A 14,981-nucleotide genomic window follows, 5' to 3' on the forward strand; every position below is an offset into this window, starting at 1 on the left:
CCCAAAGCCCTTGCTTGGAAGTGTACTTCGCCAGACTCCCAAGAACCTTGCCCTCATCCAGGCCAAGGTGGCAAGACGCGGTAGTGATGACACCATAGACCTGGTTGAACTCTGCACCAGACAGGATGCTCTTGCCAGCATACTTGGGGTCCAACATGTACGCTGCGGTGTGTATGGGCTTCAGGCAGAAGTCTTCACGCCTTTTGATGTATTTCAGAATGGCAATTTCCTCTGCTTGGCGCAACAGTGAAGTGGGCAGGGCAGTATGGATATCTTCTCTTACATCTGTAAGCAGAGTCTGAACAAATTTCAAATCCATGCAATGGCTACTGCTATAGGTTTCAGGAGTTTCAGGCTGCTTACCACTCTCTCCAAAATACATCATCCAGGAGGATCCACTTGATGGGGCTGTCCATATCGGCAGACTGTGATGTGTCCATTTCTTGGAGAGACTCACCCTCCAGGAGACTGTCAAACATCATGACAACACCACCCCAACAGATGTTTCTGGGCAGCTTCAATGTGGTGCTCTTATTCTTCTCACTTTGCTTGGTGAGGTAGATTGCTGCTATAATTTGATGACCCTTCACATACCTAACCATTTCCTTGGCTCTCTTGTAGAGTGTATCCATTGTTTTCAGTGCCATGATGTCCTTGAGGAGCAGATTCAATGCATGAGCAGCACAGCCAATGGGTGTGATGTGAGGATAGGACTCCTACACTTTAGCCCAAGCAGTCTTCATGTTCGCAACATTGTCTGTCACCAGTGCAAATACCTTCTGTGGTCCAAGGTCATCGATGACTGCCTTCAGCCCATCTGCAATGTACAGACCGGTGTGTATGTTGTCTCGTGTCTGTGCTCTTGTAGAATACTGGTTGAGGGGTGAAGATGTGGTTAATTATTCCTTGCCCACAAACATTCAACCACCCATCAGAGATGATTGCAATACAGTCTGCTTTCTCTAGGATTTGTTTGACCTTCACTTGAACTCTGTTGAACTCTGCATCCAGCAAATGAGTAGATAAAGCATGTCTGGTTGGAGGGGTGTATGGTGGGCGAAGAACATTTAGAAATCTCTTCCAACACACATTGCCTGTGAGCATCAGAGGTAAACCAGTTGCATACACAGCTCAAGCAAGACATTCATCGGCATTTCTCTGACTACGTTCCTCCATTGAGTCAAAACAACTTAAGATTCCAGGAGGACCATGAGCTGTTGCTATCGATAAGGTGTTTGATTCATCATTTTCACCTTGAATAGAAGTAGAGGGACTTGTTGCTTGTTGTGAGCGCTAGTTAACTACCATGTGGGTTTAAGCTAGTTAACAAAAAATTATGACATAAAATATATTCACCCCACCCAGTATTGTAATCAAAACTTACCAGAAAGCATGTAGTCCTTGGCTCAGATAGTGTAGTAGTGTGGGCTCAATAGCATCTCATTAGTGTGCAAGATCTTGAGAATCAGCTGCACATGTGATAGAAGAGTGCACTGCCCATGTGATGGAAGAATGCACTGTGCATGCGGAGGGTTGCAATTCCATTGAATTGGGAATAGTTTAACCAACATGCCACAAAACCTATAATTGCCTTGTGTATCCCACAAAAAAAGGTTCACTGTAATAAGCTAACTTTTTTGATGAATTTAAGCAAAATTCCAGAGCTTAAATTCCCACGAAAATTTCTGGAAAATTCCAGAAATTTACCAGAAAGTTTCCAACCCTTTGCAACCCTAGTCTCAACTTACCAAGGCAAACATTTTGACTATATTAGCCAACACAGCTACAGGGATGCACTTTCATGCTAGGTTTAGGACCTCATATTGAAGCTTATAAGACACCAATTGATAGCACAATCTTACAATTCTCTACTTTGGTTAAGATACAAGCATTATGAAATTCGTTTGACATGGTGAAAATCAGAGAATATATTAGGTGACTTGCAGAATGTCAACAAGGTCTACCTTTGACCTATTGGCAGGTCACCAATGCAACGGTCTGGGATGTACCCAACTGTCTGTGAAGCATTACTGAGACAGCAGCTGTGGAGCGATACCGTAGAGTACAAACTAACACTGGGCTCCATATCCATTTACCAAACATACCTGTCGAACTGTGTCAGAAAATGACACATTTCAACTCAAATTCTGAGACTGCACAGCCCCAAAAAATTATCCAGAGGTATCGGTAGGTTTAGTTTGTGTGTACAATATTTCTGATACAACAGCTCTGAATTATACACACTATATTGTGCATACTTTTTAACCTATTATGTAATTTGGGGTCCTTGCTCTTTGGAGAATGTATATAGAACAAGACATATGTATGTTGACTTTGTTTTGTTGTGCTTTGTTAGTTCCAGCCTTACAGATGCATTGGAAGTATTACGCCTCTGTCTCTAGGGGGAGAGGGCTTGGTGGCGCCCCAGTTTTAACCGCTCAGACGTGGAGAATTAAGGCACACATGCAAAGGTTTACGGTCATACTGTTTTCTAGCCACCATACTACATTTAATACCAAGTTCCCACAAAATATTTAGCAATTTAGGCTCACATGCCAAAGTGTACAGTCTGTCCTGAGGTTGTTGTCAGGGTGATTCCGTTTAGCCTTCCAGCCCTGTTCCAATGCTAACGAGCTAGAAACTTAATGCTAGCCCCGGGAACCATTACCCTTTTGCCCCTGTGAAAGGTCAAGGGAAGGACACTTGTGGTAGTTTAGCTTTAGTTCAATGGCTAACTGGCAAGGTTTCTTTATGAGTCTACACCATGTCCTAATGTTGGTGATAGCAGCTCATAAAGTCTTTGTGAAGAAGGTTCAGGATGTTCTGTTTTCTGACTTTGTTAGACCATGTTCTCAGCAAGTTTTTGGTTTCTAGAAAGTTCCCACCAGGTGGTTTGGGTTTAACTGATTTTTTCCGATTGGTAAGGCTTCACGCGTGTTCACAATCAGTGGACCCCTGGTTCGAGCCCAGTATGGGGACAGAGACAGTGGACCCCTGGTTCGAGCCCAGTATGGCGACAGACAGTGGACCCCTGGTTCGAGCCCAGTATGGGGACAGAGACAGTGGAGGAAGCACAGCTGGTAGGTTACATATATACACATTTCTCTAGAAAATAAGGAGAGTAATAATAAATATGATGATTATGCATCCACCTTTCGGGAACAGCTGTGGTTACTGATAGGCTACTCCTATTCTAGGTGAAATTAGTTGACCGATCTATCGATAACTGCCAAAATAAAGGAAACACATGAGTAAACGAGGGATACAGGGTATATTGAAAGCAGGTGCTTCCACACAGGTCTGGTTCCTGGGTTAATTAAGCAAATAACATCCCATCATGCTTAGGATCATATATACAAATGCCCAGTTGCCCATTATTTTGGCTACCATGGCTAGAAGAGGTCGCAATGACTTTGGAATAGGGGTCTTAAAGGAGCATGGGTTTTTTAAACGGTGTGTCACCAATCTCAACCCAATTGAACACTAAGAGATTCTGGAGCGCCGTCTGAGATAACGTTTTCCACCGCCACCAACATAACGCCAAATGATGGAATTTCTCATGGAAGAATGTTGCCGCATCCCTCCAATAGAGTTCCAAAATGTAGTAGAATCTATCCCAAGGTGCATTGAAACTGCTCTGGCGGCTCGTGGTGGCCCAACGCCCTATTAAGACACTTCACAGGGCCTTCAGAAAGTATTCACATCCCTGGACTTTTTCCACATTTTGTTGTGTTACAGCTTGAATTTAAAACTGATTGAATTGAGAATATTTTGTCACTGGCCTACACACAATACCCCATAACGTCAAAGTGGAATTACATTTATTTTTCTATGGCAAGTCTAAATAAGTTTAGGAGTAAACATTTTATAAAATTAAAGTTGCATGGACTCACTGTGTGCAAGAATATTGTTTAACATTATTTTTTAATGACTACCTCATCTATGTACCTCACAATTATCTGTAAGGTCCATCAGTCGAGCAGTGAATTTCAAACAAATTCAACCACAAAGACGAGGAAGGTTTTCCAATGCCTTGCAAAGGGCACATATTGGCAGATGGGTAAAAAATATATAAAAAAGCAGACATTGAATATCTCTGAGCATGGTGAAGTTATTAATTACACTTTGGATGATGTATCAATACACCCAGTCACTGCAAAGATACAGGCGTTGTTCCTAACTCAGTTGCCGAAGAGGAACAAAACTGCTCAGGGACTTCACCATGAGGCCAATGGTGACTTTATAACAGTTACAGAGTGTAATGGCTGTAATAGGAGAAAACTGAGGATGGATCAACTACATTGTAATAACTCCACAATACTAACCTAAATGACAGTGAAAAGAAGGAAGCCTGTACAGAATGAAAATATTCCAAAACATGCATGCATTCTGTGTAAGGGGTGCGTAACTGGTGGCAGGGAAGTAGAACTGGGTAATAACCGGAGCAGTTTAACATTCAAAACCACCAGCATCCAGAATAAAAATGTTATGGGTACAAAACCCATCGCGCACCAGACAACAATGTGCACAAGCACTTACACAACACGTAACGAGGTAATGAAAATCAGGTGTGTGGGAAAACAAGACAAAACAAATGGAAAATGGATCGGCAATGGCTAGAAGACCGGTGACGTCGACCGCCGAACACCGCCCGAACAAGGAGAGGAACCGACTTCGGCAGAAGTCGTGACATCCTGTTTTCAACAAACATGCATCATGTTTGTAATACTGCAAATAATGTGGCAAAGCAGTTCACTCTTTGTCCTGAATGCAAAGTGTTTTGTATTGGATTTGCCCCAAACATCACATTACTGAGTATCAATCTCCATATCTTCAAGCATAGTGGGGGCTGCATCATGTAATGTGTATGGTTGTAATCGTTAAGAACTGGGGAGTTTGTCAGGATAAAAAGTAAACAGAATGGAGCGAAGTACAGGCAAAATCCAAGAGGAAGCCTGATTGTCTGCTTTCCGCTAGACACTGGGAGATGAATTCACCTTCAGCAGGACAATAAAACACAAGGCCAAATCTACACTGGAGTTGCTTACCAAGAAGACAGTGAACGCTCCTGAGTGGGTAATCTCCCCGGTCCCTCAAGAGAAGCAGAAATGGAAGACAAAACTTTACTGATGCATTCATTCTATCAATTTATGACATTCTGGTGAGCAAGGCTTAATTTAGTATTCTAGAGCACCAACACCAAGTAATGACAGAAGAGAAGCTGCATGTCCCTAGTTATAGACAAGTTGAATAACAAATAGCCTACTTAATGTTGAAAATTCCGTCAAAAAATCATCCTGCCGTCCCTGGGCAAATGAGGAATATTTTGTTTATTCATGGATACAGAAATACTTATAAGCGGGATTGCAAAAGTGCATGTAAACAGCATATCCTGAACAAGACCTTAAATGGGATATGAGCTATTATCTGGAATACTGTGCGCATCAGTGGAGGCTGGTGGAAGGAGTAATGGCTGGAATGGTATAAATGGAATGGAGTCAAACGTGGTTTCCATGTTTGATACCATTCCATTCCAGCCATTACAGCGAGCCCATACGCCTATAGCTCTTCCCACCAGCCTCCTCTGGTGTGCATGTAAACATAGTCACTGACAAAAGTATCAACTGACCAATTAGATTACCTAGAAGTGCTCTGCCAACCAAATCCAGATCATGATCGTCTTAGCCTGGTCCCAGATCTGTCAAACTGTTCGGCGGGACAATGACCAGAGGAGTTGCAAGACAGCACGAACAGATTTGGGTTGGGGGCAAAATTGTCTAGCCCTCACCTTGCAAAAAATAATGAAAAAAAAAACCATGGAAATAAATTATGAACAAGAGAAATTCATGAGAGTAACTACATACAATTTCAAGAGCACTTGACAATTCAGTAAACAGAAAATTGCGTTGATTGACTGAACTGAGAAAGTTCTGGAAACTAGGAGAGCACACTGCCAGTGAGTGAACTACATGTCAGTAGGTAGCCTATTCCATACTTGCTTTGGGAAAACACCTCGTGCTCTTTTCAAGATGTAGAGTGAAAGCTATGATCCCTTGTCCACCACCCAAAGGACATCCAGCCAACTTGACAACTGTACACAACTGAAGCATTGGAGTCAACATGGGCCAGCATCCCTGTGGAATGCTTTCGACACCTTGTAGGGTCCATGCCCTACGAATAGAGGCTGTTCTTCCATCTACACTCAGCTCAATCTTTTGGAGTTCCTTTGGTGTTTAGTCCAAAATATGATATGATTGTATAACATTATTGTACATGAGGAAGAGACTGTCTATATGAAGAGTTTTGTTCCAAAAACGCTATATCCACCCATTTCCCCACGTTTTTTCATCAGAAATTATTTCTTATGGGTATCTTCATGGGTGTAAAATATGTTTTCCGACTTTTAATTCATAGATTTTAAGTGTTTATTTCTTTATTTGCAGAAGTCTATATACCCATTGTTTAGCTCAAATCGTGTACATTTGACTGATATGTGTTTGTCTCACCTAGCTATCTTAAGATGAATGCACGTATGTAAGTCGCTCTGGATAAGAGTGTCCGCTAAATGACTCAAATGTAAATATTTTACAGCCTACAGATCTCATATTACTATATTGTTTCATTTTTTTATATTGATGTAACAAATGTCATTTGTGCAGTTCTTTATGATTTTTTATTTATTTATTACATTTGACTGTGTTAAACCTAGCAGTACTAGTTATTCCTCTGAGAATGAGGCGGATATATAGCGTTTTGCAACAAAACATGATTATTTATCTCTGAAATGAAACCATCAAGTGATCGAATCCAAACAATGACATGTCTGTCATTGAACAACCCCGTACCATGATTAGATAGTGAAAAAACACACCAATCTCCTTAAGTTCTTTAAACTACAAAAGCTAATTTACAAACATTTCTGAAAATTGATATATAGCGTTTTAGAATTAAACTCGTCATATCCTCATAGCAGCCTGACTATGGGACTGTGGCCTCGAGCTAGTTGAATAATACCAGGGGTCAGAGAAGTACACATAAAACAATCATACATTTTTTGACAGAACACCAAACGACTCATGTGAATATATAATTCCAGAGAATGATTAAAAGAAAACGGATTAGTGCTACTTAAGTCTTACTCACGCATAGCCTACTAGATTAGACAAGTCAGAGAGTTGGGTGGGGGAAAGAACTCAAACCAGATTCCCCTCTACCTATTTAGTATGGGTACAGATAGAGACCGACTGATGTGTTTAAAATAACAAATCAGAAGCCTTTCTCATTGAAGATATTGAATGCTAATGGTGGCCCTGGTGTGAACGGTTCCTTGTTTAGCTTTTAGAAGTTCCTTACAAAATAAACATTCTGCCATCCAGATGTGGTTGATCTTGTGAGTACACCTACTTTGATCCTGCAGTGATATGGTAGCCTACTGTGGGCTACCCCAAGGCTCTGTTTGGATGGAGAGAGAGAGAAGGGTAAAAAATGTTGGACATATGCCATGAACTAGTCTGTCACATGATATGGTCTGTGATGTATAGCTAGCTGAGTTGCCTGAGGACTTCTTATACTGAATGCCACCCACCATGTTGACCTTTTCTCTACAGCTAGAAAACTAAATAAGACTTCACATGAGCAAATTCTGAAAGTCATGATGACATATGGAGTAGTGGAGCTATCAGAGGAAGGGCTCATTGTAATGACTAGAATGGAATCAATGGAACGGAGTTTCCATATGGTTGCTGTGTTTGATACCGTTCCATTGATTCCATTCCAGCCATTACAATGAGCCCGTCCTCCTATAGATCCTCCCACCAGGCTCCTCTGGTTAGAAGCTATGCGTGTGAAATGCCATGGTCATAACACTGCCAAGTCATATGTAACACCATATACTGGTTGGATGTGTACGGTAGACATCCCACACTGCCCATGTGTATTTTTGCCTTGCTGTCTGTGTCTTCCTCCTCCACAAATGTACACGACTTCGGAATATAAACCTGTAGCACTCGTGCACCTTAACCATGTACTCCCCAGACCAATGGGGAAACTCCACTGAGAAACTAGGCATTCAGCCGCCCTATTGGCTAAGTAAGGTATGGCTGCTAACGCCGCGCAACCAATCAGCATATAGTAGTGGCATTATCGGTTCTGCTTCAGTTTAAAGGCATGTACACCTCTGGTTCCGGCTGGAGGCTGTCGCGGTCCAGTTGCGGTTGAGAGTACGGTATGGTATCTATGTGGTTGAGTTTCTCTGATAGAGAGTTGGTCATGAGGCCAGACTCAGGGCTCTGCTGGTTCTGCTGCTTGTTGTTGTAGTTGCAGGCGTGTCTCTGGAGAGGGCGCTGGTCGGGGCAGGAGAAGAAGTGAGGCAAAGTGGTCATTACCATGGTACCCAGCAGGAGAAAACCACCAGCGACCAGGAAGGAGGCCGTGTAACTGCCTGTCAGGTCCTTCAGCAAACCTGCAGAGCGAGAGAAAATGTATTAGAGAAAACCAGAAGAGAGAGAGAAAATGTATTAGAGAAAACCAGAAGAGTGAGAGAAAATGTATTAGAGAAAACCAGAAGAGTGAGAGAAAACATATTTGAGAAAACCAGAAGAGAGAGAAAAGGGAGGGGGGTGGAGAGGGAGAGAGATGTAGGCATTAGACAACCATTGGAAGAGAGAAAAGGAGCGGCATATGGGAAAGGGAAGGAAAGAGGGGGTGAGAGATTGTTTGGAGACTACAGATGGTCACAGATAGGGAAAAGGAGAGAGGGAATGTGAAAAGTATGAGAGAAAATACAGAGTCAATGGTAGACTTTGAGGAGACTCCTATGGTAGGTACACCTACAGCTCATCTCTTGGCAGTAGTACTGCGGACTACTTTATCACTGACCTCCATCCTAAACTCTCTCAGAGCATTCAGTCAGCCCACTGACACCCTGATCAAATCACAATAAAATCAGTCTACTTGAACAGAACAATAGTCAAATCATGAGGCATCAAAGCCAAAAGAACTGAATAATATTAAGAAATGCTATAGATGGAATTAAAATATTGTGGAAACCTACCAAAAAACAATTAGGCAACAACAAATTCAAGCCCTTTTAGACAACTTCCTAGAAAAAATGTTTCACTGTAAAAGTGAAGGTGTAAACTTGGCAGTTGAGAACCTAAACAGTGTATTTGACCGCTCAGCTTCCCTATCAAGTATAAACAATTAAAGCAGACAACCTAAGAAAATTAACAACAATGACAAATAGTTTGATGAAGAATGCAAAAACCTAAGAATGAAATTGAGAAACCTGTCCAACCAAAAACATAGAGACCCAGAAAACCTGAGCCGACGCCTTCACTATGATGAATAACTCAAACAATACAGAAATACACTATGGAAAAAAAGGAACAGCACATCAGAAATCAGCTCAATGTAATTGAAGAATCGATAGACTTTAACCATTGGAAAACACTAAACAAACAACACGAAGAGTTATCTAAAACAGTTATCAATAAACCACATCGCCAATATTTTTGGCTCTATAACAAACAGCAAAAAACTATACATGATCAAATGGAAATCTTAGAATCAACTTTTAAAAACTACCAGAACTCACTGGATTCTCAAATTACGTTGAATGAACTATAGGAAAACATACAAACCCTCCAACCCAAAAAGGCTGGTGGTGTTGAGGGTATCCTCAATGAAATGATAAAATACAGACAACACATTCCAATTGGCAAAACTTAAAATCTTTAACATCATCCTCAGCTCTAGCATCGTCCCCAATATTGGGAACCAAGGACGGTTCACCCCAATCCACAAAAGTGGAGAGAATTTTGAATCCAGAAAGTACAGTGGGATGTGTGTCAACAGCAACCTTGGGAAAATCCTCTGCATCATCATTAACAGCAGACTCGAACATTTTGCTCAGTACATTGTTTTCACTGAGGAATGTCAAATTGGCTTTTTACCAAATCACCGTATGACAGACAACGTATTCACCCTGCACACCCTAATTGAAAAACAAACAAACCAAAAGGAAGTCAAAATCTTCTCATGCTTTGTTGATTTCAAAAAAGCTTTTGACTCAATTTGGCATGAGGGTCTGCTATACAAATTGATATTAGGGGAAAAACATACAATATTGTAAAATCCATGTACACAAACAAGGGTGTTGTTAAAATGGGCAAAAAACACACATTACTTTCCACAGGGCTGTGGGGTGAGACAGGGACGCAGCTTAAGCCCCACCCACTTCAACATATATATCAACGGAATTGGCGAGGGCACAAGAACAGTCTGCAGCACCCAGCCTCACCTTACTAGAATTTGAAGTCAAATGTCTACTGTTTACTGTCCCCAACCAAGGAGGGCCTACAGCAGCACCTAGATCTTCTGCACAGATTCTGTCAGACAAAAATAAAGGTCCAGTTGCCAGGACCACAAATTCAAATTACATCTAGACACCGTTGCCCTAGCGAACAAGAAAACGGCCTGAACATCAGCGCCACAGGTAACTTCCACAGAGCTGTGAACGATCTGAGACAGGGCAAGAAGGGCCTTCTACGCCATCAAAAGGAACATAAAATTCAACATACCAACTAGGATCTGGCTAAAAATACTTGAATCAGTTATAGAACACATTGTCATTTAAGGTTGTGAGGTCTGGGATCTGCTTACCAACCAAAAACTCACAAAATGGGACAAACACCAAATTGAGACTCTGCATGCAGAATTCTGCAAAAATACACTGCTCAAAAAAATAAAGGGAACACTTAAACAACACAATGGAACTCACACTTCTGTGAAATCAAACTGTCCACTTAGGAAGCAACACTGATTGACAATAAATTTCACATGCTGTTGTGCAAATGGAATAGACAACAGGTGGAAATTATAGGCAATTAGCAAGACACCCCCAATGAAGGAGTGGTTCTGCAGGTGATCACTTCTCAGTTCCTATGCTTCCTGGCTGATGTTTTGGTCACTTTTGAATGCTGGTGGTGCTTTCACTCTAGTGGTAGCATGAGACGGAGTCTACAACCCACACAAGTGGCTCAGGTAGTGCAGCTCATCCAGGGTGGAACATCAATGCGAGCTGTGGCAAGAAGGTTTGCTGTGTCTGTCAGCGTAGTGTCCAGAGCATGGAGGCGCTACCAGGAGACAGGCCAGTACATCAGGAGACGTGGAGGAGGCCGTAGGAGGGCAACAACCCAGCAGCAGGACCGCTACCTCCGCCTTTGTGCAAGGAGGAGCAGGAGGAGCACTGCCAGAGCCCTGCAAAATGACCTCCAGCAGGCCACAAATGTGCATGTGTCTGCTCAAACCGTCGGAAACAGACTCCATGTGGGTGGTATGAGGGCCTGACGTTCACAGGGGGGGGGGGGGGGGGGGTGTGCTTACAGCCCAACACCGTGCAGGACGTTTGACATTTGCCAGAGAACACCAAGATTGGCAAATTCCACTGGCACCCTGTGCTCTTCACAGATGAAAGCAGGTTCACACTGAACACGTGACAGACGTGACAGTCTGGAGACGCCGTGGAGAACGTTCTGCTGCCTGCAACATCCTCCAGCATGACCGGTTTGGCGGTGGGTCAGTCATGGTGTGGGGTGGAATTTCTTTGGGGGGGGGGGGGGTCGCACAGCCCTCCATGTGCTCGCCAGAGGTAGCCTGACTGCCATTAGGTACCGAGATGAGATCCTCAGACCCCTTGTGAGACCATATGCTGGTGCGGTTGGCCCTGGGTTCCTCCTAATGCAAGACCTCATGTGGCTGGAGTGTCAGCAATTCCTGCAAGAGGAAGGCATTGATGCTATGGACTGGCCCGCCCATTCCCCAGACCTGAATCCAATTGAGCACATCTGGGACATCATGTCTCGCTCCATCCACCAACGCCACGTTGCACCACAGACTGTCCAGGAGTTGGCGGATGCTTTAGTCCAGGTCTGGGAGGAGATCCCTCAGGAGACCATCCGCCATCTCATCAGAAGCATGCCCAGGCATTGTAGGGAGGTCATACAGGCACGTGGAGGCCACACACACTACTGAGCCTCATTTTGACTTGTTTTAAGGACATTACATCAAAGTTGGATCAGCCTGTAGTGTGGTTTTCCACTTTAATTTTGAGTCTCATTCCAAACCCAGACCTCCATGGGTTGATACATTTGATTTCCATTGATAATTTGTGTGATATTGTTGTCAGCACATTCAACTATGTAAAGAAAAAAGTATTTAATAAGAATATTTCATTCATTCAGATCTAGGATGTGTTATTTTAGTGTTCCCTCTATTTTTTTGAGCAGTGTATAATCTGTGTACAACGAAAAACACCAAATAATACATGCAGGGCAGAATTAGGCCGATACCCGCTAATTATCACAATCCAGAAAAGAGACGTTCAATTCTACAACTACCTAAAAGGAAGTGATTCTCAAACCTTCCATAACAAAGCCATCACCTACAGAGAGATGAACCTGGAGAAGAGTCGGTCCTGGGGCTCTGTTCACAAACAGACCCCACACAAAGCTCCAGACAGCAACACAATTAGACCCAGCCAAAACATGAGAAAAGAAAAAGATAAATAGCAAACTAGAATGCTATTTGGCCCTAAACAGAGAGTACACAGTAGCAGAATACCTGACCACTGTGACTGACCCAAAATTTAAAAAAGCTTTGACCATGTACTAGAGGTCGACCGATTATGATTTTTCAACGCCGATACCGATCATTGGAGGACCAAAAAAGCCGATACCGATTTTTTACATTTTTAAATTTGTAGTAATGACAATTACAACAATACTGAATGAACACTTATTTTAACTTAAAATAAAACATCAATAAAATCAATTTAGCCTCAAATAAATAATGAAACATGTTCAATTTGGTTTAAATAATGCAAAAACAAAGTATTGGAGAAGAAGGTAAAAGTGCAATATGTGCCATGTAAAAAAGCTAACGTTTAAGTTCCTTGCTCAGAACATGAAAACATATGAAAGTTGGTGTTTCCTTTTAACATGAGACTTCAATATTCCAAGGTAAGAGGTTTTAGGTTGTAGTTAATATAGTATTTATAGGACTATTTCTCTCTATACCATTTGTATTTCAAATACCTTTGACTATTGGATGTTCTTATAGGTACTATAGTATTGCCAGTGTAACAGTATAGCTTCCGTCCTCCTCCTTGCCCCTACCTGGGCTCGAACCAGGAACACATCGACAACAGCCACACTCGAAGCATCGTTACCCATCGCTCCACAAAAGCCGCGGCCCTTGCAGCGCAAGGGGAATAACTACTCCAAATCTAAAAGCGAGTGACGTTTGAAACAGTATTAGCGCACACCCAGCTAACTAACTAGCCATTTCACATTGGTTACACCAGCCATTAGGCAAGAGAAATTACACAATTTCCCCTGTTTAATATTGCCTGCAAAACTGGATCAGTAGTTATAACTAGTGATTATGATTGATTGATTTTTATAATATAACTTTAATGCTAGCTAGCAGTTTACCTTGGCTTCTACTACATTCACGTAACAGGCAGGCTACTCGTGGAGTGCAATGGTTAGAGCGTTGGACTAGTTAACTGTGCGGTTGCAAGATTGAAACCCCTGAGCTGACAAGGCAGTTAACCCACAGTTCCTAGGCAGTCATTGAAAATAAGAATGTGTTCTTAACCGACTTGCCTAGTTAAATAAAAGGTGTAAAAAAATAAAAATCGGAAAACACAGATTTCCGATTGTTATGAAAACTTGAAATCGGCCCTAATTAAATCGGCCATTCCGATTAATCGGTCGACCTCTACTATGTACAGTCTCAGTGAGCATAACCTTGCTATTTAGAAAGGCCCCCGTAGGCAGAACTGACTCAAGAGAAGACAGGCTATGTGCACACTACCCACAAAATGAGGTGGAAACTGAACTGCGCTTCCTGACCTCCTGCCAAATGTATGACCATATTATAGATGCATATTTCCTTCAGATTACACAGACCCACAAAGAATTCAAAAGCAATTTGGATAAACTCCCATATCTATTGGGAGAAATACCAGTGTGCCATCACAGCAGATTTATGACCTGTTGCCACAAGAAAATGGCAACCAGTGAAGAACAAACACCATTATAAATTCAACCAATATTTATGTTTTGTTTATTTTCCCTTTAGTACTTTAACTATTTTACACATCGTTAAAACACTGTATATAGACAACATGACATTTGAAATGTCTATTCCTTTGGAACTAGTTTATATCACTTTTGTTTATTATCCATTTCACTTGCTTTGGCAACGTAATCATATGTTTCTCATGCCAATAAAACCCTTTAAATTGAATTGAGAGACCAAGACAGAGAAAAGCGCATAAGAACATAACCAAGCGTAACCTAGAGGGGAGGTGGGGGGATGAAGAAAGTGTGTGGGAGGTCAAATGGCCAGAGAGTGAGAGCAATAAAGCACTTGGACTGTATGGATATCCAATAGGTAGGCTAAAGGTTTACCATGGTTAGCTAATCATCAACTGATTTGACCCAGTGTTGACTAGATGACATTTCTTATGTGTCAACAGTGGATTTAGATATGGAGCCTTTATTAGTGATAAAACAATGAATTAATATCCAATTGGTAGGTTAAAGGGTTTAACATGGTTAGCTAATCATCAACTGATTTGACCCTGTGTTGACTAGCTGACATTTTTAAGTGTCAAGAGTAGAGGTCGACAGATTAATCGGAATGGCCGATTAATTAGGACCAATTCCAAGTTTTCATAACAATCGGAAATTGGTATTTTTAGACACCGATTTGGCCGATTTGTTATTTAATTATTTTTTTACACCTTTATTTAACTAGGCAAGTCAGTTAAAGAACACATGCTTATTTTCAATGACGCCCTAGGAACGGTGGGTTAACTGCCTCGTTCAGGGGCAGAATGACAGATTTTTACCTCGTCAGCTCGGGGATTCAATCTTGCAACCTAACAGTTAACTAGTCCAACGCTCTAACCA

The 14,981-nt window shown here is 41.9% G+C and overlaps 1 protein-coding gene across 3 annotated transcripts in view; it reads right to left on the bottom strand.

Moving 5' to 3' along the window:
- Window positions 1–5,122: 5,122 nt before the first annotated feature.
- slc16a13 (solute carrier family 16 member 13) overlaps window positions 5,123–14,981 on the bottom strand; it is a 43,865-nt gene continuing 34,006 nt past the window's right edge. For all 3 annotated transcript variants that reach the window (XM_021615062.2, XM_021615061.2, XM_021615060.2), the window contains exon 8: window positions 5,123–8,461. In XM_021615062.2, coding sequence (XP_021470737.2) covers window positions 8,154–8,461 — 308 coding nt within the window. In that variant the 3' untranslated portion in view covers window positions 5,123–8,153. The remainder of the gene's footprint in view (window positions 8,462–14,981) is intronic.

Source organism: Oncorhynchus mykiss, chromosome 9, assembly GCF_013265735.2.
Source record: "Oncorhynchus mykiss isolate Arlee chromosome 9, USDA_OmykA_1.1, whole genome shotgun sequence".
NCBI classification, from domain to species: domain Eukaryota; kingdom Metazoa; phylum Chordata; class Actinopteri; order Salmoniformes; family Salmonidae; genus Oncorhynchus; species Oncorhynchus mykiss.